Below are 21,628 nucleotides of genomic sequence, written 5' to 3' on the forward strand. Positions count from 1 at the left end.
TGAATGTGAGATGGCCTTCAGAGGAAGCGTAACTGAAAACCAAGCTTGGTTATAACCGTTAATATTTGCTCTGGATGGTAACTGGCCTGGTGAAATCATCCTTGAAAACCCATTTAACCTGAAAAAAAAATGTTTGGTTAGTTATAAGCTTAGAGCAGTTCATTCAGAATACAAGCCCCTAAACCAACCAGTTTTGTATCCCAAAAAAAAACCTACATAAGCATAAAGGTCCTTTCCATGTGAAAAATCAATTATTTTGTTTTGCTCATGTAGAAATGTACCATTTATAAAAAAAGACCGTTGATGAATAAATGGAAAAACAGGCATGGATTATTGTTTGTTTCTGATATTCATATGTGTACTCAAGTGTTCGGTTGTTGTTTACACATCAAATACAAGATTTCCCATTCCATGTGTATTTGATTGTAATTGTTTTCCAATTAAGGCTACAGCAGGAGTGGAGATGGCACTGATTGACGCGGTTGCTAACAGCATTCACATCCCTCTCGTGATTATTTGGAGGGGCATCAGATACTGTGACCACGGACATAACGGTATATTTTTATCCCATCATAGTCTGCACTATGTCCAGAAAGTTATAAATACCTTCACCAAATAACATATTCCATATTTCCCAACCTAGATTCCAATCGTGGCCCCAAATGAAGCTGCTCAATTGACTGCAAAATATCGAGGGCAAGGGTTTCAAACACTGAAGCTCAAGGTTGGGAAAAACTTGAACTCAAATATGGAAGTTCTGAAGGCTATACGGTTTGTCCATCCAGACTGCTCATTTATCTTGGATGCGAATGAGGGATACACAGCTGATCAAGCAATTGAAGTTCTTGATAGACTAAATGGTTTGTACTCCTGCAAACTCTGTGCTACTATATCAATTCACCTTTTAATCTTGCCTCAATATGTTGAATTTATTAGCTGTTCATGATCTGTATATTCCAACCTTCTCCCAGTAGTTCTTCTAACTTATTTTTGTTTCTATTCTGTCACTGGTTTTAGAAATGGGTGTGACCCCTGTACTCTTTGAGCAACCAGTTCACAGAGATGATTGGGAAGGTGTCCATGATGTTAGTATTGTTGCCATGGAGAAATACAAAAGTCGCTGTTGCTGCTGATGAAAGTTGTCGGAGTTTACTTGATACTCAGAAAATAATACATGGGAATCTGCCCCATGTTATTAACATCAAGCTAACAAAATTAGGGGTTCTTGAGCCCTTGAAATAATCGACACTGCAAGAAAAGCCAATGTCACTTTGATGATTGGCGGTATGGTTGAGACTAGAATCGCTATGGGTTTTGCTGGTCATCTAGCTGCTGGGCTTGGTTGTTTCAGGTGCGTTTGTTGTGAAAGTATGAAATCATTTTTTAACATTGTGCTTAGGTTGCTCCAGCCAGCAAATTGAAAGAAATATTACTTTGTTCAAGACCTTATATATGTTGAATCAGCTGCTAAAATTGTTCTTGAAGCATATGGATGCAGTTTTGTTGATCTGTACACACCTCATTTACTGTCGGAAGATCCAGTGTATGGCGGCTATGAAGGTAGTCTTACTCTCTGCACAAAACTCTTTATATGTCTGCAGCTCCTTTTTAAAGATAGTGGCTACTGGCGACTACATTCATGTCTACTTTTATTAAAAATGGGAAACTACGGTTGCAGGTCCAGTAATGGTTTCAGGCCCACAAAGATTCAGTAATGCTTTCGTATGATGTGTCATATGTGTTTTTTCCTTGACTCAGCCTGCTGAACCCAAACCCTTCTGTATCTCAATTCTCATTTGAGGAAACTACTTATGTCGTGGAAAATCTGTATCTCAGTTGTCTTGAGGCTGCTATGCTTGTTGGGAGATTGATCCTTTCAAGCTGCTGACCTTCATAAAACAAATTAAGTCTCAAACTGTATCTCCAGTTTATTGTTTATACGACTCATGCAAATTCTCTCTCCAGCCTTTGAACCTCTGTCGTACAAGTTCACAAACGCCCGAGGCCATGGTGGTTTCCTTCACTTGGACAACGATGAATCGGTATATCACAGTTATCCCTGATGCTTAGTTACCCTCTGGCTTCCTGTAAAAGTATTGTGTTCTTCTCCTTGTTTCATGTGGGAGCATTGTATTTTTTCCCCTGAACTGACAATGTAGCTAGCTGATTTGGGGGAAAACGAGGGATCTTTCCCTTCCTCTCATCTGTCACATGATGCTTGTGGGGAATTTCCCTGCGTTTAATTCCTACGTACAAATCCTGCTAAATTTTGGTCTCACCATTCCATAGTGGGTATTATTTTTTTTCATGTGTGCCTATACCTATGTGCAACGTCAAGTTGTAGCTTCTTCTATTTATTTTTTGAACTTTCAGGTACCTTGAAAATATATTAAGATATTGTGGTCGATGCATATCTTTTTTGTTCCCCCCTTTTGTTGCACTCTTGTTAAATAAGATTTTTTTATACTTACTGATATGCTTGAGATCAAATCAGATTATAATAATGATGCTCAGAGTAGGGTTTGTCATGAAAGATGGCCACCAACCTCTTAATAACATCCCTGTCTTTTTGGGCAGACTCCTCACGGCACATGGTAAACCTATGCTATTAAACTGCCTTCACCAGATTACAATGAACTGTGAACTTCAGAACTTTAATTTTTGATAAGTTGGAGTCGATGCTTAAGACTTCAGAACTTTATTTAATATATGACAATTTTAATAGCAGTTTGATTGTTTTACTCCTGAGTACCAACAGCTCTAAATTTTTGTGCACTGCACCCTTAGTTTTTGAGTAAATAATACTGATTGCTGAGGTTACAATGCATCTTTCTATGTGGGACTATAGTTTTGTCAAGTAAGGCTATGTACACATTGATAAATCTGCTTCAGAATAATATGGCTGATACATTGCAATCTCATTATCTGAACAAAATTAGGTCTATCTGTTATTAGTAGAAGGCTTACTTGTTAAAAAGGACCTAAATAGGTTTCTTTGTCTATATGAATCTTCGGGGAATTCTGCTTATCTTCCATGGATAGATGCTACTTCATGTGTGTGTCAGCTTTTTGCTTGCCAAAGGAGCTTGTGACTTGCAACTACTACTTATTCAATGATCTCTAATAACTGAATCATTTTGTTCAGATTCTAATTATCAGATCTTTTCCTGATCTCTTTATGTTTTGAGGTGTTGGATGAGAAAGGGTTAATGGTGGTTGCTACCATGCTACAAGAAATCAGAGCTTGTCGTTATGAGTGCTGTAGTTGAAGTGGGGTTAGTGTACGTTAAACCATGATGGGCCTAGGAGACTTCATCATTCTACACTCAAGAAGCAGAAAGGTGATTGTTGCCCCCCACGACTTGTTGGATGCAGGTTGGTTTGGTGTTTGCATTCGGTTGGTGTTTGCATTCGGATCAGGTACGATTCATAATGCTTTGATCCGCGATTCTTAGAAAATGTTGTGTTTCAGGCAGCCAATGTGTTGACGCAAAAATCAGACGATGACCTTCGCGTACTAACACACGAAACCTGAGAGATCTGCTTTGCTTAAGTACAGGTTGTAACCCTCTCGATCCAAGGCGTGCCAGTCAATTTGACTTGCTAATTGATAAGGATAAAGAAGATGTTAAATTTGAGAGCGAATCGGCTGATGTTCCGATTAGCTCCAGGAGATCGTAACGGCCGGGTAGCCGATACAGAAAAAGGACGATAGGTTAGGTTAGTCGATGTATGCATATTCAATGCAAAGGAATTGTTGAAACGCAACCTAAACAATGCTACGTGAACAATACTTGAAACAGATCCGATCGGAACCTATTCCAAGCTGGATAGTGGTGATAGCAACAAGATTTATATAAATAAACTTGCAGATCTAGTGAATATCGATAACTTGATGAATAAATCTAGACGAAACAACAGTGATGCACTGGAAGTTAAAGTCTAGAAATTACTCGTTAAAACGGAACTTCGTTTTAACTTACAGTCCAGCTGGAGATCAAGATGATACAGCCCTGCTAGCTTGGAGAACTCGTGAAGAAAAAGAAATTTTTGGCGAAGTCACCAACTTGAAAGTAAATTACGATTAAAATAGATTTGTTTGTTTGTGCGTACCTATTTTTCAGACCTTACAGGGTTTCTATTTATATCCTAAACTCAAGACTTCTAGTGGGTTTCTATTTATATCCTAAACTCAAGACTTCTAGTCCTAATTGATTAGGACGCAATACAATATCTGTCCTAATTGATTATGACGCAATACAATATCTGTAAGTAAAGAAACAAACTTTTCTAAATAAAATGACTCGTACAAGAGTCGGAAATGAATTTGACCTCCCTTGACCAACTCTACATCCATTGTCTCGCAATATCTTCGCCGATCAAGACTCTTGCCTTTTAACGGTCGAACCCTAATATCTCCGATCAGCTGGAATCCTCTTGCTCGCATCGGTTAGGTCTCCGTCACCCTTCATCGGCTGACACCTTCCGTCCTCATCGGTTGGGTCTACATCACCTTTCATCGGCTAAACCTTTGTGACTCTATCGATCGTTTTCACTAGCCGTTGCCATTTTGTCATGCATCAACATCTCTGCTTCCTTTTGACGTCAGTTTTGACACGTGTCAAAAAACGGTATCAACAGTGTTAATCGGTTGCTTGGGATTCTTTTGCTAGCAAGTAGTAAGGTTGCAATTTCGTCATCACCTGCAGATAGGCATCGAGGTATTTTCCGCATCCAGGAGTGTGTGCACCGCGTTCGTGGGAGCGGTGGAGAAGAAAGGCCATGAAGCGGCTCCCAGGACAATGTCGTCGACGTCCACGGGGCCTTGTGCAGGTCAGCTTCTGCGGTTCTACCCAACCTTGGTCTATGTGAGATCTGGCTTTGCGAGCGCATGGAGACACCCCCACGGCACATGACCGGTTGGAGCAATTGGCTGGTAGCTTGCCATGATGTGCACTTTCGATCAGTTCATGATGGCCTCCATGCGCGTGAAGGTAATGTGCTCGTGGAAATTCTCCTAGAGCACTGTCTGGATTAAGCCACGAATGTCATCATATTGTGTGAACTATGCAAGCGTTTTCTGAAACATTACATGTGCGGTAGTACAGTTAAATATGATAATAGAATGATGCTCGTTTTATGATTTACATGGATGGATTTCAAGATGAATTTAACAATTGTACTGCATTCTGGCTTTATTTTGTCATTTATAATGACCTGTTGGTTTGAAACTTGCTCATGCATGGCAACTGATATATCTTCATGAATTAGCATGGACCTAGAAAACCCATGGAAAGATACCGAGTACAGAAAATTTCATATTTTGGGTGTTCAAAACAAGTTATTTAAGAAAGCAAAAGGATCCTTCTTTAAATAAGGGCATATGATTTAAATAAGGGCATATGATTTGTTGTAAAAAATATAGGTTTCATGTCATCCTTTGGTTTCAGACTTTCGGGCATGCGATAGATTTGGTTTTGGGCTTGAATGCTCTGGCGTATATAATTTTATTTAATTCATTAACTACGTTCTTGATTAATTTTTTTTAATATTTAGATTTATTTTCACATTATTATTGTCTCGTCGAATACTCCATGTATTTCTATATATATTGTCCGTAGCAATGCATGGGCACGATCCCATTAGATGATTAAAATTTAAGTTTAACTTTAACTAAAGTTTAGACGTCTAAACTTTAGTTGGCTAAAATTAGTCTTGTCTGGTTTGGAGCGAATTTTTAGGTAAAAGTTCATTCTATCCTTAGAGGGTGTAGGGGAAAAATAGCAAGATTTCAGTGGGAGGGTATTTTTTATCTTTATGACTAAAATTAGCCCCCATTAGCTGAGTTTGGAGGATTAATAAATTAAAATTTAGTTGGAGAGTTGGCTAATTTTTAGCTCACCTTTAGTCCCACAGTTTGGATCATCAAAAGCTAATTTTTAACCTGATTAAGTTTGACCTTGGATCCAAACCGAACCTAACCTAGTCATGCGAGCTTAAAGCCAGCACTGTGTTAACTCTTGGTCCATCCATCTACATAGGCGTGCCCGTTTTTTTTTTTGCATATTGCAAAAATGCAAAGTAGCTTAGGTACGTATCCTAATTAAGTATTTTCTTCCAGCAAGCTTACGTTGCACACTTGTATAATGTTAGAAATAGGGATAATTGGTGATCAATTAGTGGTTAATGGTGCTGCTAATAATGACATATTTCACTATGCTAATTTTATGTTAAAAATATTCGTGCATCCTATAAACTCGGTCAATTTAAGTTAAAGAAATTTGGCTTAAAATAAAACTAAAATGTTCTATACTTTAAAACCGATGGAGTATAATTAAGCTTGCACGTTGTACGCCGTTGGCTTGACCTAGTGGATGCATGGTTGGCACGGCACGACCTAGTGGATGCATGGTTGGCACGGCACGTGCATACGTATATATGCTACATGCAGAGGTGGATCCAGGATCTCTAGATATGGGGGCTCATTTCCTCCTCCTTCCTTCCTCCTCTCCGGGGGTTCCAGCCCCCACACTAGATCCGTCCCTAGCTACATGCAAATCTTTTGAAATTAGAACAAACGATTGAGTAATCCACTAGCTCTAGAACCAATTTGGCTTAATGGTCCATTACTCGATGTGTCATGTACATCATGGAGATAATATACTCCATCATGGTACATAGGGACATAGCACGCCCCATCCATCTTATTATTTTCTCATGATGTTCTTTATTCCTTCTTGCATCTTCTTCTTCCTCTTTGACAACCTTAGCTTTGATCACTCTTGTTAGCTTCACAAAGATACTGACTTTGACACCCTTGTCTCATGCCACCCTTGTGAAGACCTAGGTTAACAGCGGTGAGGGGGCCGCCACTCAAGTTTGAAAAAACATAGCTATTTTACAATGTTCCACCGTAAAACCCAAATAACTTATAGTCTAATTACTCTTACTGTTGACGTATGTCTTTTTTTGGCGCACCCCTTGGACCTCTTCGCCGCTCCAGTAGCTCACGTGGGCTATCATAACATGATACTATATCTTGGTGACATCATGTGGTGCAGGAGCCTCCTGCTATTTGAATAGTGTTTTCATGCATATTCTATACTAACCCATCACTTGGTACTTGAAATAATCCCATTATTACGTATTGTGTTTTGGACCATATTGCAAAATCACAGGAAATACGATATAAATAAAGGGTTTTTCTACAAGGTGTACTTGGGTCCGGACTTTGGATATTGAAAGGTCCAAATCATGAACATTGAATTGCAGGCCTGCAGAAGAAACTGAACTTGCACGGGCTATATCTTTCTCATCCGAACTCCGATTGGGGCGAATTTACAAGAAAAATTGCATGGCTCAACGAGATATACAACTTTCGTATGAAGCGCTCGGGCATTAGAGGCGAATAGGGGGTGGGCCGATCGACCTCCCCTTTCACCTTTCACCAGGAGGAAGCTCGTGATGTCCTTAGGGTTGTTTTCCAGATACTTGGCCTCAAAGGCACCCTAATTGACGCCGCCAACTATAAATACCAAGACATGCAACAAGGAGGAGGATCCCGACGAGTCTAGACCTAGCCACCGCCGCCACAAGATGAAAAACAGGGATTAGATCTATCACCGCGACGACCAACGCCGACCAACGCCGATGGAGGGCGGGAGGCACGAAGAATCCCTCAGGCCCATCGACCTGAGGAGCCCTAAGCCAATCGGCCCAGGGTGTTCTTACACTCCCTCGCCGCCATCTTCGGTGACGACGTTCTCCAGAGTCTTCTTCCCCCCCTTTTTGCGTCAATCTCTGTAAGATGATGGGGTAAAGCCTCCGTTCATCCCTAGGATTGTTTGGATCCTTGATATGTAACTACTACATGTACTTTATGCTTATCAATTCTTCATGGTCTATATCATTGCAATGCTTCATTCATATGTGTTCTAATCAGCCCATATTCTTAGTAGTGTGTGTGGTAATCGTGGCGATTAGCTTAACTATGTGGACGCTTTGATATAGATGTGTGAGCGAGATTGTTGAGTACCCCTATGTAGTGACGGTATGCAGTAGGGAAAGAGCGGAGCAAGCACATAATCGTTGTGAAGCTAGTGAAGGTAACACCCCTTTTGTATTGTAGATGCATATTCTTGTGAACCTAGATCTTAGGAAGGGAACGCATATCTATCTTTATTTTCCATCTTGTATCACCCTTTGCTCTTTGTTAGTTTAGATTAGTTTGTCTCTCTACACAACTCATAGTCTTATTTCGTTAGTAAAGTCAGTATAAAGTGAGAGCCAGCATCCCACTTGTCCACGGATTGATAAACCTTGGAGGATACTCTAATGGAAAAGTTACAATTGATCCATGCATTTGTGGTTCACCAATTGATGCGTTAACTGCCATCAACACCTTCCAAAATGCAGCTAAGGAACATATTTTTTAAAGTTCATGTACAAACATTTTTCTTTACTATTTTTTACATCCATTAACATTTGTTGACAATCATCAACATTTTTTATAAATTGTCACCAACATTTCTTGACGTTGACAAACAATTTTTATATGTACCAACATTTTTATTCAAATTTTTTGCATTCACCAATATTTTTGGCTCAACATTTTTTTGACATTCACCCATTTTTTTATGAGATAGTTCACCTAAAATAATGTTGACTTTTAAAAATGCAACAAAATATAGTCATACTGGATCTCATTGTAGTATTAATCCAGCAAATATCATGGTTCAAATATATTTTAAATTGGAAATAGACTTTAAATTGGATGCATGGGTTAAGAGAAAAATAAATCAAAATTTCAGATTCAAAAGGAATCCCTCCGGTCATGCATCCCGAGCAGCCAACTAGGCTCTGACGCGTGTCCTGCTCCCCTCCTCTAACCGGTTGTGCGTGGAGCAACAATTGCATGTGCGTTGATCTCGTCCATTCATTTCGGTTTGCACGGATCTCAAATATTGGAAGGTGGATAACAAATTTTCTTTTGCAAGATATATAGGTTTGCTGGTGGTACAACCGGATTATCAAGGGAATGGGAACAGAAGGCCCAATGCATGTTCAACTCGTGGGCCTAAGCCATTAGCAAGCCCAAGCTTAAGGATTCCACTCATTCATTGCTAGAGGCGACAAAATTGCCTGATGTCACCTGAAGCACAACTCGGCCTGCTCAATAAACAGTAGCAGCATGCAACCCAAAGAAGGGAGTATGAACGTGGTATGCAGTTGGACCAACCCAAAATGTATAACATTCTTTGACTGAAAGTGGGATTTTTTTTGGCTGAAATGGCCAGTCAAAATAACGTAACATGAAGAAAACTAATATAACCATTAAAAATTTATTCTACAAAGTGAACAATAAGGTTGAACACATGAAAAAATACTTTCGCACTTAGAACAAATTAGTCTTGCATGTGACCAATTTAGTCAACAAAACTACAAAAGTGAACAAAATGACCCTGCATGTGAGAGAAAAAAATACATGAAGAACAAACTCATCAATATTACAAACAAATTATGTTTTCAGGCTAACAAAGTATGTATACATGGTGGAAATGACTAGTATAAAAAAAGAAAAGAAAAAATAAGAAGAAAGGATAGTACTACAAAAAATAAAAGGAGAAAGGAGGAAAGAAAACTAGTATTACTGAAATGAAAATAAAAAAATACAAATTTTAATAAGGAAGAAAAGGAAAAATATAAAAAAAAGCAAATGCTTGAAACGGAAAATGAAACAAAAGGAAGAAAAAAATAAAGGTAGAATAAATATGAACTATACCAGTATTAAATGACTGCACGATTATTTTGAAGGGAAAATAAAAAATAAATAATGAATAATAAAATAAAAATAAACAAAAGAGAACTATAGAAGAAAAAGCAAAATAAAAATAAAAAAATACAATAAGATGCAGGAGGCGCCAGGCTTGCGCAGGCCACGGCAGTGTATCCCCACGCGGCCGAAAACGTTATTGGTCCAGCACCTCTTTTGCGGGCTAAAAACGTTATTGGGCTGAATTCCTTCAACCATCGTGTGTGCGCGCGACAAGAGATCTCCACGGGATCTTTTCTTAAAATTTCTTGATCAGAACTACTACGAACGGATCGGTACGAGTCGCATATGTTTCTATGCGCAGTGTTGGTCTATTGGCAGGACATCCGTAGAAGGAACTCTAATCGCCATTGATCTACTGTTACTGCGTTCCAAAAACAATAGGGATGAGTCTGGCAGTCTGCGATGGGAAGTAATACCTACCGGATGCGCAGGGAAGCAATTGCATGGACGATTCTGCCAACTAATAAATCCCGGGTGCTGAAACTGATGGCCAGCTGAATAATAATTACTCTATCCGTTTCAAATTGTAGGTTGTTTGTACGTACCCAGACATACACTATATTTCGGTGCATATAAACATCTATACACTTAGAAAAGGCAAAATGTATCTGCTAGCTGACGCCTCGTGCTGCTCTTTCTGGTGTGGTCGATACAACCAAAAGGAAAGTAGCAGTGGCAGCAGTAGCAGCAGCAAAGCAAGACAAACAGCTGCATCATTTCTTGTTCGTCTAGGTTGGACCCATCAGCCGATCCCCGTCCATGGCTGGAGCTAGCTAGCTTGCTTGCTCATATTGTATATTTCCATGCCACTTCAGGAGACTTTCTTCGTTTTTTTTAAAAAAAATAGATAGACATTTGCAGAACATTTTTCAGTGTGGGATGCACGCACTCGGTATGCATGCGCCGACAGGAGAAGGGCAAGGCGTTGCAGGTCCATGTGAGCCACCCGCGTCGATCCCCTGCTGCCTCAAGCAGCAAGCACCGAGGCGTAGTTGAGTGTGATGCGATGGACGGTTGCGCACACAGCTATCACGGTTGCAGTCTTTGCCAGTTTTGCAAGTCTGTGTTTCCAAAAGAACGGAGCCTAGCTAGCCTTGGAGGCATCAGGGGATAGCCAAGACTTTTGGGGTTGTATGCAACAGAACGCATGGACTTTGTGGAGAGAATCTCGCGGCGTTAATACATTCGGTTAATCTTCGGTGGTCAAATGCAATGTACCTTCGATTTGCCAAAATACTCCACCCACGCAATTAACTAGTTTGATTGTGTGTTGCTTAACTTTTTCCACCAAAAAAAAAGTCTAATGTGTAAAATCTTAACTCCTACAACCTGTAGCCTTATGTGGATGAATCCAAGAATTGCCAAGCCGTATGCCCAAATCCTATTGATCTCGTATTAAATCCGGCCAGTTATGCAAATGCAATTTTCCATTCTATGGCCGTGACATTCATTCACGCGCGTGACATTTTTCCTTGCAGCAGTTATTTTCTGTTTATTTTGTGGATCTTCAGTTTTACAAAGTGCCTTGAACGCCCTTAATTTTCTAACCCTGGCACTGTGCGTATTTAAGTGCTGTGCTTAAGCAACTTTCTCACCTCCCCCCCGATCCCACTTTTCAATTCCTTCCTCTCTCGCTCTTGCTTGTGGAGAGGATGCTTGTCACCTACTCCTTTTAAGTTCCCCACTCCCCCCTCTCACCTTCCGCCTCTTTTCCATCATATTATTGTTATCCTTGAGGCCCAAAGCCAGCACAGAGCAAGCAAAGGGAGAAAGAAAGGGAGGGTGGGGGCCAAAGGAAGCAAGCAGAAGCAGCAGCTCACTCCTCGAGCATTGCAGTTGCAGCGCTTGCTCTGTGCTGGTCTTGCTCAATTGGTCTTCAGGCAGGAATCCCTGCTTGCTCGGTGATGGACAGGCACACCTGCAAGCTCTGCTTCCGGAGGTTCCACAATGGCCGCGCGCTGGGCGGCCACATGCGCTCCCATGTCATGGCTGCCGCGGTGACGGCAGCGTACTCGCCGCCGCCGCCACTGCCGCGGCCGCAGTCGCCGCCGCTCTCCCTGGCGTCCACCTCGTCGACCGAGATGGACGACAAGCCGGCGCAGCACAAGCCGGTGGCGTCGTGCGGTTTACGCGACGGCGCCAAGAAAAGGTCCAGGATCGGCGCCCCTGAATTCTCCGGCGGTTGGGCGGCCGGCGGCGATTCGTCGGTCGTGCAGGACGGCGAGAGCGACACGGAGTCACCCCCGCGGTTCGCCGTGAGCCGCCGCCGGTCGAAGCGGTCGCGCCGTCGCGCGCAGCCACCGGAGTCCACGCCGGATCCCGAGCAACCGGCGAGCAGCGTCTCCGACGCGACGACCGAGGAGGACGTGGCCATGTCGCTCGTGATGCTGTCCCGGGATTCGTGGACGCGGTCCAGATCCGGGCCCAAGCACCACCGGGCCCAGGCGAGCTCGGAAGCCGAGCAGAACGACGACGACGACGCGGACGAGGCCGAGCACGGCCACGACGTCGCGCGCCCGCGCGGCAGGCACCAGTGCGGCGCGTGCAGGAAGGTGTTCCGTTCGTACCAGGCGCTGGGCGGCCACCGCGCCAGCGTCAAGAAAGGCAAGGGCGGGTGCGTGCCGGTGCCGTTGCCGTTGCCGCCGCCAACGCCTCCCACCGCGCCGCCGTCCAAGGCTCGGCGCGTCGAGACCTCCCCGGTGATCCACCAGTGCCCGTTCTGCTTCCGCGTGTTCGAGTCCGGGCAGGCCCTGGGGGGCCACAAGCGCACGCACATGCCGTACGCCGGCGCGCCGGCCCCTTCGACGCCAGCGAAATGCGGCGACAGCTCGGGGTCCATCGATCTCAACGTGCCGGCCGCGGTGGACGACGACTTCGAGCTCTCCGCCGTGTACGACGCAGAGTTCGGCAGCAGCACCAGACAATGAGCTCACCTGCTGATGCTGATGCTGATCGATACATGCTACCAACGCCATCTTCAGATCGGAAGATGTACTTGCACAAGCGCAGGAACTGCAGACTAGCTGCTGGCTGCTGCTGCATGCTGGAAAGAGATCGAGCACTCGAGGTTCGATGTAAGGGCTTGGGAGTTGGAATCCATGCAAGAACCAGATGGAGAACGACAGTTGAGCGTTTTGTTTTCTCTCTTAATTCTCTCTGTTACTCTATTGCGATTGTTAGTGTAGCAGTTCGTGCCTAATTAGATGAACAGCATATTCAATTCTTTTTGATCTCTTGTACCTAAATCAAATTGACCCATTTACTTCAAATTTCTCATTGAAAAGTGGGGGCAAAAGAAAATTGCATTCACCATGTTCTTGACCTGTCCCATTAAACTCTGCTTCATTGAACCTCATACTCACAGCACTAGCAGCAAGCCAGCAAAAGCAGTGGCAACAGATGCATGTACTAGCTATAGTAACTTATGCTCGCAAAACCACCAACGCTTTGGCTCCAAGAATTTGGCTGTAGTACATTGAAATTTCACATGCCGGATCAATCGTACTAATTACTAGTAAGCCATACCCCGGTGGTTTTATAGCTAACTCCTCCCCGCTGTTCGTCGTTAGCCTTTCCAGCTGTTGGCCACACTGCCTCCCGCCTTGGCACGTACCAGAGCGCTGGTTCGTGCATCACGCGACTCATACCGCACCGTACCATCTCGTTCAAATGCTTAGTACTCTCGGTTGAGTACTCCCACCATTCACCAAGTCATGAGCTGTGTGTGTGCTTGTGCCACAGCATCAGGCTCCACCAGAACAGTGCCATGAGTACCTGAGCTTAGCTTGGCTTCTCTCCTAGTGCTAGTGCTAGTCCAGCTCGCTTTGCTTGCCTCAGACTCCGATCAATGCAGCAGTAGCAGCCTAGCAGGCAGCTGCTCGTGCTTGCTTCCCAGCCAAAAAGGCTGAGCTCTTGCTCTGCTCGCGGCTCGCGCCATTCGTTTCCACCGCCGCTACCGGCCGGTGCCCCGCTCGTGCTCGTGCATGTGGGCTGTGGGGAAGGGCACCTGGTCCCCCGCCCCCGCATGGCAGCGTCGGTGTGGGGGTGCGCTTGCTCTGCCGGTCTGCCCAGTTTGGTGGCTGGCTGTGGCTGTGGCCTGTGGGAGCGGGTTCCGCCTGCGCCCAACTGCCCGCCGTCGCTTCTTGTCCTGACTCCCCGCCTTGGCGGTTGCCTCCCGCGCATTTCTGGTCCTGGGCCCTGGCGCCTAGCGACACGGTCGGCTTCGTGCCTTCGTCTCGTCTCGTTCCCCCATGGTCTCCCACTCTCCCCTCTCATCTCTCGTCTCCGGCTGCCATTTGCCCGAACTAGGCACGTCCGAGGTACGTAAAACACACTGCCGCTCGCTTTCATTCGCACCACCATTTCGCAAGCATCTAAAGCATATACGCGCGTATATGTACCCGGTCTCTTGAAGGAGCGTGCTTGCACACTGTCCCTATCTGTGTGTGTTGTGCCGACTGCCGAGTGCCGAGAGCCCAAGACTGCCGACACAGCGACACAGCACACTACTGGCAGGTAGGGCGTCCCTGACACGCGACGATACTACCATGTGGGGCGCAGTGGGGCGGACCCACCTGTCGGTGTCCGTTCGTAGGAACTAATGAGAATATTCTACACAGCAGCGCGCAGCCGATCTGCCAGGAGTCAGCGGTGGACGGGAGCCACATTCCCGCGGGTCAGCGTCGCCGTCGTGTTGAGTTCAGTGGAGCGATCACTGCTCGGTGTTTGGTGTACTAGTAGTGGCCATCAGCGGCTGGTGGGGCGGTTAAGCCTGCGTAATCCGCGGCTTGACTTGTACTAGTACGAACCTGCCTGAACCTGAAGGCCTCGACCTCAACAACAGGAGAGATCTTGACTCGCGGCCTGACACGCGCGCTCGTGGCGCTAGGGCTACCACCATGCCGTGCCAGGTCGGACCAACTAACTGCGACCCGTGCCGTGAGGTCCGGGGTTGGCCGACTCCACGACCGGGACCTGGTGCTGGCCGGCGGGGGCATGCAATCGGCTCTGCGCACCGTTGATCAGGCAGTGCGACCCCCGTACTCGTCGGATCCCCGTCACGGTCGGCCGGCATCGATCGTTGACGCGTACATACCTGCTTCGTCGTCTCGTCGACACCTCCGGCGTGCCGGGTGGGGCCGGTGTCAATGCCCTGGCCCCGTATCTGACACACCGTGTACGCGCGCGTGGACGTATGCTATAGGTCGCTAGCTAGCTCGCCAGTGCCTTTGCGCCTACTCGCCTCGCCCGCCAGCAGCGTTGAATCAAGCTCGGCTGCAGTGGCTCGGTGACGGTGAGACGTTCACGACAGTGAGATCGATGAGGGCGGCTAGTCGAACTGATGACCGGGGCCGCAAACTGCCGGTCGTTGCGTGCGCAGCATGCCAGTACACAGTACCCACCATGTACGCAATAAAAATAAGAAATCATGCATGTACCGATAAAACAAGTGCTAGTGGCGCGCGGTCTGTTGATGATATCTAGGCACGAAGCAGTGTCCGTGGAGGTAATCATTGATTAGGCGTAGCTAACCGGTCAGTGTCTGTTTGACATCTCAATAACCTAACCTAGCAGCAATTCGCCGCCAAAACCGAGTACATGCTACCACCACCTCTCGCATAACGGTGGGAGGAGCATATCGATCTGCACGACGGCGATCTGGATCCGCGCCGGCGGTGCCTGTGGCCTGTGCCTGCCTGTGCGCGTCAACCGCCGTGCTCGCGACAGGAGAAGTAAAAGCCACGGCGAGATGCGCGATGCGTTGGGTCACGGGCTCACGAGCAGCTAGACTGGCAAACGTACAGCACAATCATACAGCGCGACGCGAGCGCGAGGAGCTACCTCCCGTGGTACGTACCAGCTACGGTAGCTTCATAAATTTCTGCATCGATTTTAAACGGCCAGCGATGACTGTGCGATCTAGAGCCATCAGTGGTAACTGAGCGCCCGAGTCTGCTGCTCTGTTGGGAAATGGTGGCAGAGCGCTGCCAAACCGGCCTGTATCAGCATAAAAGAAAAGGAGAACAGCAGATTTTGCCTAGATAAAAAAGGGAGAGAATCTGGGTCAGCTCCTTTGAGTAAGCGAACGACTATTTCGGTTCGGAGTTTCAGAGTTCAGACACGCTATCATTATCAAGCGGCGATGATGTATATATGACGTACCGCCATGATTCGCTGCTAGCATGACAGGTCGTTACGGGAGACGAAGCTGATGACAAGATCATGTGGAATAATGATAAGCTCCAGGCCTCCTTTAACTGCTCAATGGCCGGAAGACTGGTAGCTAGCTGCATGTGTTGCCATAGATGATGTTGCGAGAAAGTGGGCGCTTCCTTGCTGACTTCACAACGAGTACCGAGAGCAGAGAGAGCTCCATTCGCGACGTGAAAGGAAAGTTCAGGAGCACCCACTGCTCGTGCGTAGCTCGCGTTGTCTCTGCTCTTCTTTTTCGTGCTGGTTGCTGCTTTGCTGGGGCAAAGGAATTTGCCCAAGCCGAGGATTATAACATACTGATGGAACCAGACAAAATCCCGCACTAGCAGACTAGCGGTTGACTATGAAATTCTGAACACATCTGCCCGCACTAGTAGTGGGAATAATTGACAACGCGTCTGTCAAGTCAAGATTCCGAGCCCGTCGCGCATTGTTTACATGAGAGATTTCTCTATGCAGAGGGCAGCAGCAAAAAGGCCGGAGGAATGTACTATTCCATATTCCACAGGCAGAATCACTGAATCAGGGTCAAGTGGAGTCTACAGGCAGATGAAATTCGGACTGGTTCCGATGGTCGCAGAAGTTCGTAGGAACGCGAAGAAATGATCGCCAGTTCTTCCCGTGGCCGGTTCAGCTGCCGCCCCAACATGGCCGTTGCGTTGCTGTGCTCATCACGTCAGGTTAGCTAAGCTGGACACCACAAGAAATAAAAACAGAGTCCTGCGTCGTCTCCTCTGGGGGCGACTCGGGGCACCGCGCCGCCGCCGCCCAGCCCCCACCTCCACCGAGCCCTGTGCGGCCGCCGCCGCTATCCCGGCCGGCAACGGCGGCCAGCAGGCCCGGGCGCCACGCAGGACTGCAGCCCAGCAGGCACCCGGAAGCAAAACACCGTCTCCGCAAGGCCCTAACTCCACCGTCTCGCACGCCTCCACGTCTTGTCTCCCCTCCACGCGATCACTTTTTTATTTTCTCGTGCGTCCACGCTAGGGCAGCGACGAAGAACTGTACCAGCGCCGGCGCCTGGCAGCCTGGGTGGCGAGACAGCGAGCAATTGAGCGAACCACAAGCCAGCAAGCAAGGAGGCCGGCGACAGGCCTGAGCAGAGAGAGGGAAGGGCAACGGACGTCGTCAGGCAGCCAGCAGGAGCCCTCCGTGTAAGTTATTTACCAAATTTTTATTCCTCAATTCTGTTAATGTACCCTTTAATAATTATAATAGTTAAATGTTCTTTTCATCTTTTGTATGCATGTTTATTAATTTATCTAGACGTCTAGTGTTTCAAGATCCAAGCCATGTCTTTTGCAAATCGATTTAGAAAGTACTAGATATATTTGTTGTAAGGAATCACAAATGCCCTCTGGTAATCAAGAAACACCGCAAGAATAAAACTGTTCAAGTAAAAATTATGCAATGAAGATTAAATAGGTACGATTCTTGATACATTCGATTGCAATTTAATACATTATACCATATACGTCATTTCTTGTTGTATTTTGCCGGTCGCTCTTTAAAATTTTGTACAGGACCTCAGTTTATGCCGCCCCAGCCCTGTGGCCAGCTACGGGAGGCCGTCGCGTTCCCCTCCCCTCCTCTCCCTCCTCCTCTTTCCCCTTCCCTCTCTTCCTTCCCTCCTCCCCTCCTCACCAGCGTGCGGCGTGGCTAGCGGGGATTCGGTGGTGGAGTGCCACATCTGCGCGTCGGCCGCTGGTCTCGCCCAGATCTGGTGGTGTCCGCCGCAACTGGTCGGGCGGCGGCAACGTGGCCCGTTAACCTAGGCGCTCGCGGCCTTGGTCGTCATCGCCGTGGTCCTCCTCGCGGCAACAGCGGTCGGCCTGTTCGCGCTCTTGTGACGTCAGTGGCGTGGGCAGAAGGTCGTCGCGAGCGGCTCGTCGTCCACGGCCGGCGGCGGCACCGAGGCCGTGGCGAAGGTGTCGTCGGCTCACAAGAGCGTGTCGTCAGCGTTAGCGAGGCTCGAGTACTCCAACACCTGGGACCCTCTCGCTGGCACGGGGGACGGTGCCACCGCGGGGCTCGGCTCCCCCTCCTCCTCGCAGGCGACGCCGGATCCGGTCTTCCTTGGTCTGGATCCGTGTGGGGGCCCGTCGCGTTGGCCCATAGGGGTTTCGTCCGTCGGGGAGCCTGCCGCCACTCCAAGAAGCCCGATCTGCGCCGCCGCGGGTGGCTGCTCGTCGGGGAGCCGGCCCCACGCCACTGCTCCCGCGGGGGACATGACGTCGAGGGCCCGGCACGCGCCGCTAGGGCCTCATCCATGACGCTGGGCGGCGACCGCCGTCGCCATTGCCGGGTCCGGTGTTGTCGAATCGCCTCCCATTGGCGCAGTCTGCCCTCCCGGGGCCCGCGTGCTGCCGCTACATGTCGCTGCCGTTCCCTCCACTCCTCGTCGTCGCCTGTAAGAGGGCGACTGCGGGGATTTCCAGCCGGGGCAGCGCGCGCTCCAAGGTCGCTTCTTTCTCTTCCTTCTCCTCCTCCTCCCTTCACCCCACCTCACCCTGGTCGTGTTCAGGTCGCTTTTCAAGGATGGCCCGGGGGTGACCCGATTGACGCCGGTGCCTCCCGCCCTGCCGCTATGGGTCGCTCGCTCTTGGGTTGCTTGCTCTTCTGTTGATGGTTGTCACTCGTGGGGCCATGCCTCCTCCAGCCATTTTCTTCGCTGGCAGGGATGGGAGGATGGGTCTTCGTCTTCCCCATGGTGCTTCGGGTCACCACCTCATCGTCGAGTGTTGCTGGGAGGAGAGCGGGCTTCGGCTCCACTCCTCTCCCTCCTGGTCGTCTTTTGGTCATCGCGGTCGCCCGTGGTCATCTTTGAGTCATCGTGATGGCGGTCGTTGGTCTGCGGATGTTCCCCATCGTCATTGTTGTGGACTGCTCGCTGCCATTCCATCGATTTGGCTCTCATTCAGGCCTTGGCGGTCTGCTGCGTGGAGTTGGTTCTGGGGGCTTTAGCGAAAGTTTTGCCCGGTTTTCGCCGGTGCCAACAACGATTGCATTCCTTAACGTAGCTCACCTCGATGAGGACATTGTTGCGGCCACCAAATCCATTTGGTTTTGCCAGGTGAAGACTTGGTCTAATCCTCCGTGGACAGATGGACGATGGCGGCGTTGGTGTCGCTTCCCCCTTGGAGCATCGTCTTGCATGACATTCTCGCTCTACGTGCGCTGACTCCGGGTTATTAGGCAATCGGTGCTGTGCATGTGTTTATGGTGGGTCATGTTTAATGTTGTGGTGGTGCGGTGGCTTCCTTTTTCTGTTGTTGTGTTTATGTTCCATGTCGCAGATGGTGGTTCTTGTATCTCTGCACATTGGAGTTTCTCTTGAAGTTGCATCGTTGTAACTAAACTCTAAGAAAAATGTGCACGTCTATTAGGTAAGCTAACGGCATAATTGCTGTAGCCCTAATTGTGTAGGAAAAAATGGTAACTAAAATATGGATGAATAAATCATGCACGTATCATATTCAAAATGTTCACATGCCTATTTCTTTATATTTCGTGTTAAATAAAAGCCACATCTAGATGATTGCATGTCAATCTATACTTATATTAGCTCGCCAAAAAAAAGTTACAAATCACTCGAGTAAATTTGATTTTTGCTTTTCGATCGATTTTTCTTACTTGCCTTCAGCAGGTGAAGCTGGGGCTGTTTGCCGGGTCCGCTAGTGCTGTCGGCCTGCGGCCCATAACTCCACCTCAAAAGAAAAGGAATACGGCCCATAACTTCTTCCCCTCCCTATCCAATCCAATGCTGCGAATCACCCGCACCGACCGCCCAATCGCCTCGCCGCCATGACAACGGCGGTGGCCATGGAGCTGGCGCCGCTCCTGCGGGCCGGCACCGGCGCGGCGGCGGCCGCATCCTCCTCCTCCTGCTCGCAGCGAATCCCGCTCCCGCGTCGAAGAGCTGTCGGTGCTATCAGGGCGTCTCCGGCGTCCGGTCGGTCCGAGGGCGCCGGCGAGCTCCCCGCTCCGCTCCTGCCGAACGCGCGGCGGCGGGGGCGCGACCCCCTCTGGCACGGAGGCGGGTTCAGCCTCGGTGTGGACCTCGGTGATGCTCGCACCGGCCTCGCCGTCGGGAGGGGTATCACCCTCCCTCGCCCCCTCACTGTACGCACCCCCTAGCTCTCTCGCTTCGACTGCTCAAAGCCCACTAAATTGAGGTCGAGTTGGAACGGCATCAGGTTCTGAAGCTGCGCGGGCAGAAGCTGGAGGTGACGCTGCTCGACGTGGCTCGGCAGCAGGTGGCGTTTTGCTTGCCTTCTACCTTCTGCTCTTGGCTATGGCAATTGACATTTCAAATTTTGAACGCCATGTTCGTTTTGGTGTATCCTGAACATGTCCCTTTGATGTCCGAATTGCAGGAGGCCGACGAGCTCATCATCGGGCTTCCCGTGTCGGCCGATGGGAGGGAGACGCCGCAGTCCAACAAGGTGCGGAGCGTTGTCGGGAGGCTCGCCGTCCAAGCGGCCGAGAGGTTTGTTGCTTCCTTGCACTTCCAAAATTTAGTGGACGGTGTTTTTGGTGAGCTAAGCTAGGAGCTTTGTGCGCGTGTTGCAGGCTTGCAGCACCGTCAGTAGTTAAATTTCCCAAATGTTCAGAACTGCGAGTTCTTTGATTGCTTCAATGTGTGTTCTAGCGATTGCTGAGTGGCTCAGTGGATTTGTTTTCACCGCGCAGGGGCTTGAGGGTATATCTGCAGGACGAACATGGAACTTCGATTGATGCTCTTGATTACATGATCTCCAGGTGAGTCTTATATTGGCGACCATTTGACAGTTTGCCATGTCACTGTTGCTGCAACACCTAGCTGAACCATTTAAGTATCTAGTCCTGCTTCATTCGACCAATGTAGAATCTTTAGATTTGGGAATACAACATTTTCTACTGCACACCGCCGGCTCTCAGATGATATATTGATGTGTTAATTTGAGAATCACTGAGAATCTTGTCTGAGTATGAACCTCATTTTCCAGGGGTGTCAAAAAGTCTGCACGCTATGTCAAATCTGATGCGTATGCTGCTGTGGTACTGTGTATTATATGTTTCTACTAATTTACGCATGACCGGTTGCTTCTGGCTAATTTTAAAAACTGATTACTTTGGTGTAGATGATATTGGCGAGATATTTCAAGTCATCAGGTCAAGGGGCTCAGATTGTTCTTCCCAGGCAACAAGAATTACAGGACAATTTAATAGCTCACTCTAGGCGGGATGCTGAAATTTAGGAAGGCATGTCTTGTACTTTCTCCAACTGTAGACAACATATCCAATATATATAATTGACAAGAAACACTTTGTTGTGATGTTGTCTCAGTGACTTATTATGTTTTGGTTTTACACCTAGAACAATCAAGGGGAAATTGGCAGCAACTTCAATTTCTATACCACATCATCATCGGGTGTGCTATGCATAAATGATTATTCGAGATGCTCTGATTGTACTGTGCCAAAATTACAAGTTATTTTTCAATGTTATCCAGACTGCAAATTGAGTATGGGCCCAAAACAAAAATGCAAATTGACTAATAACATATTCAGTGCTGAATTCGTGATCATTTTTTTCTG

The 21,628-nt window shown here is 47.6% G+C and overlaps 2 protein-coding genes and 1 pseudogene across 2 annotated transcripts; all 3 read left to right on the top strand.

Moving 5' to 3' along the window:
• Positions 1-445: 445 nt before the first annotated feature.
• On the top strand, positions 446-5,169 carry LOC101782156 (annotated as a pseudogene).
• A 6,318-nt stretch (positions 5,170-11,487) lies between these two features.
• LOC101762158 (zinc finger protein ZAT4) lies at positions 11,488-13,144 on the top strand. Its single transcript, XM_004983639.4, has one exon. The coding sequence runs from the start codon at positions 11,740-11,742 to the stop codon at positions 12,760-12,762; it is 1,023 nt and encodes a 340-aa protein (XP_004983696.1). The 5' UTR covers positions 11,488-11,739; the 3' UTR covers positions 12,763-13,144.
• Positions 13,145-19,765: 6,621 nt separating this feature from the next.
• On the top strand, positions 19,766-21,491 carry LOC101762562 (putative pre-16S rRNA nuclease). The gene is made up of 6 exons (XM_004983640.3): positions 19,766-20,170; positions 20,245-20,304; positions 20,425-20,537; positions 20,741-20,809; positions 21,037-21,088; positions 21,172-21,491. Exons 1-6 carry the CDS (start codon positions 19,853-19,855, stop codon positions 21,286-21,288), a joined length of 729 nt encoding a protein of 242 aa, XP_004983697.1. The 5' UTR covers positions 19,766-19,852; the 3' UTR covers positions 21,289-21,491.
• The last annotated feature ends 137 nt before the right edge of the window (positions 21,492-21,628 follow it).

This window comes from Setaria italica, chromosome IX (genome assembly GCF_000263155.2).
Source record: "Setaria italica strain Yugu1 chromosome IX, Setaria_italica_v2.0, whole genome shotgun sequence".
Lineage (NCBI taxonomy): Eukaryota > Viridiplantae > Streptophyta > Magnoliopsida > Poales > Poaceae > Setaria > Setaria italica.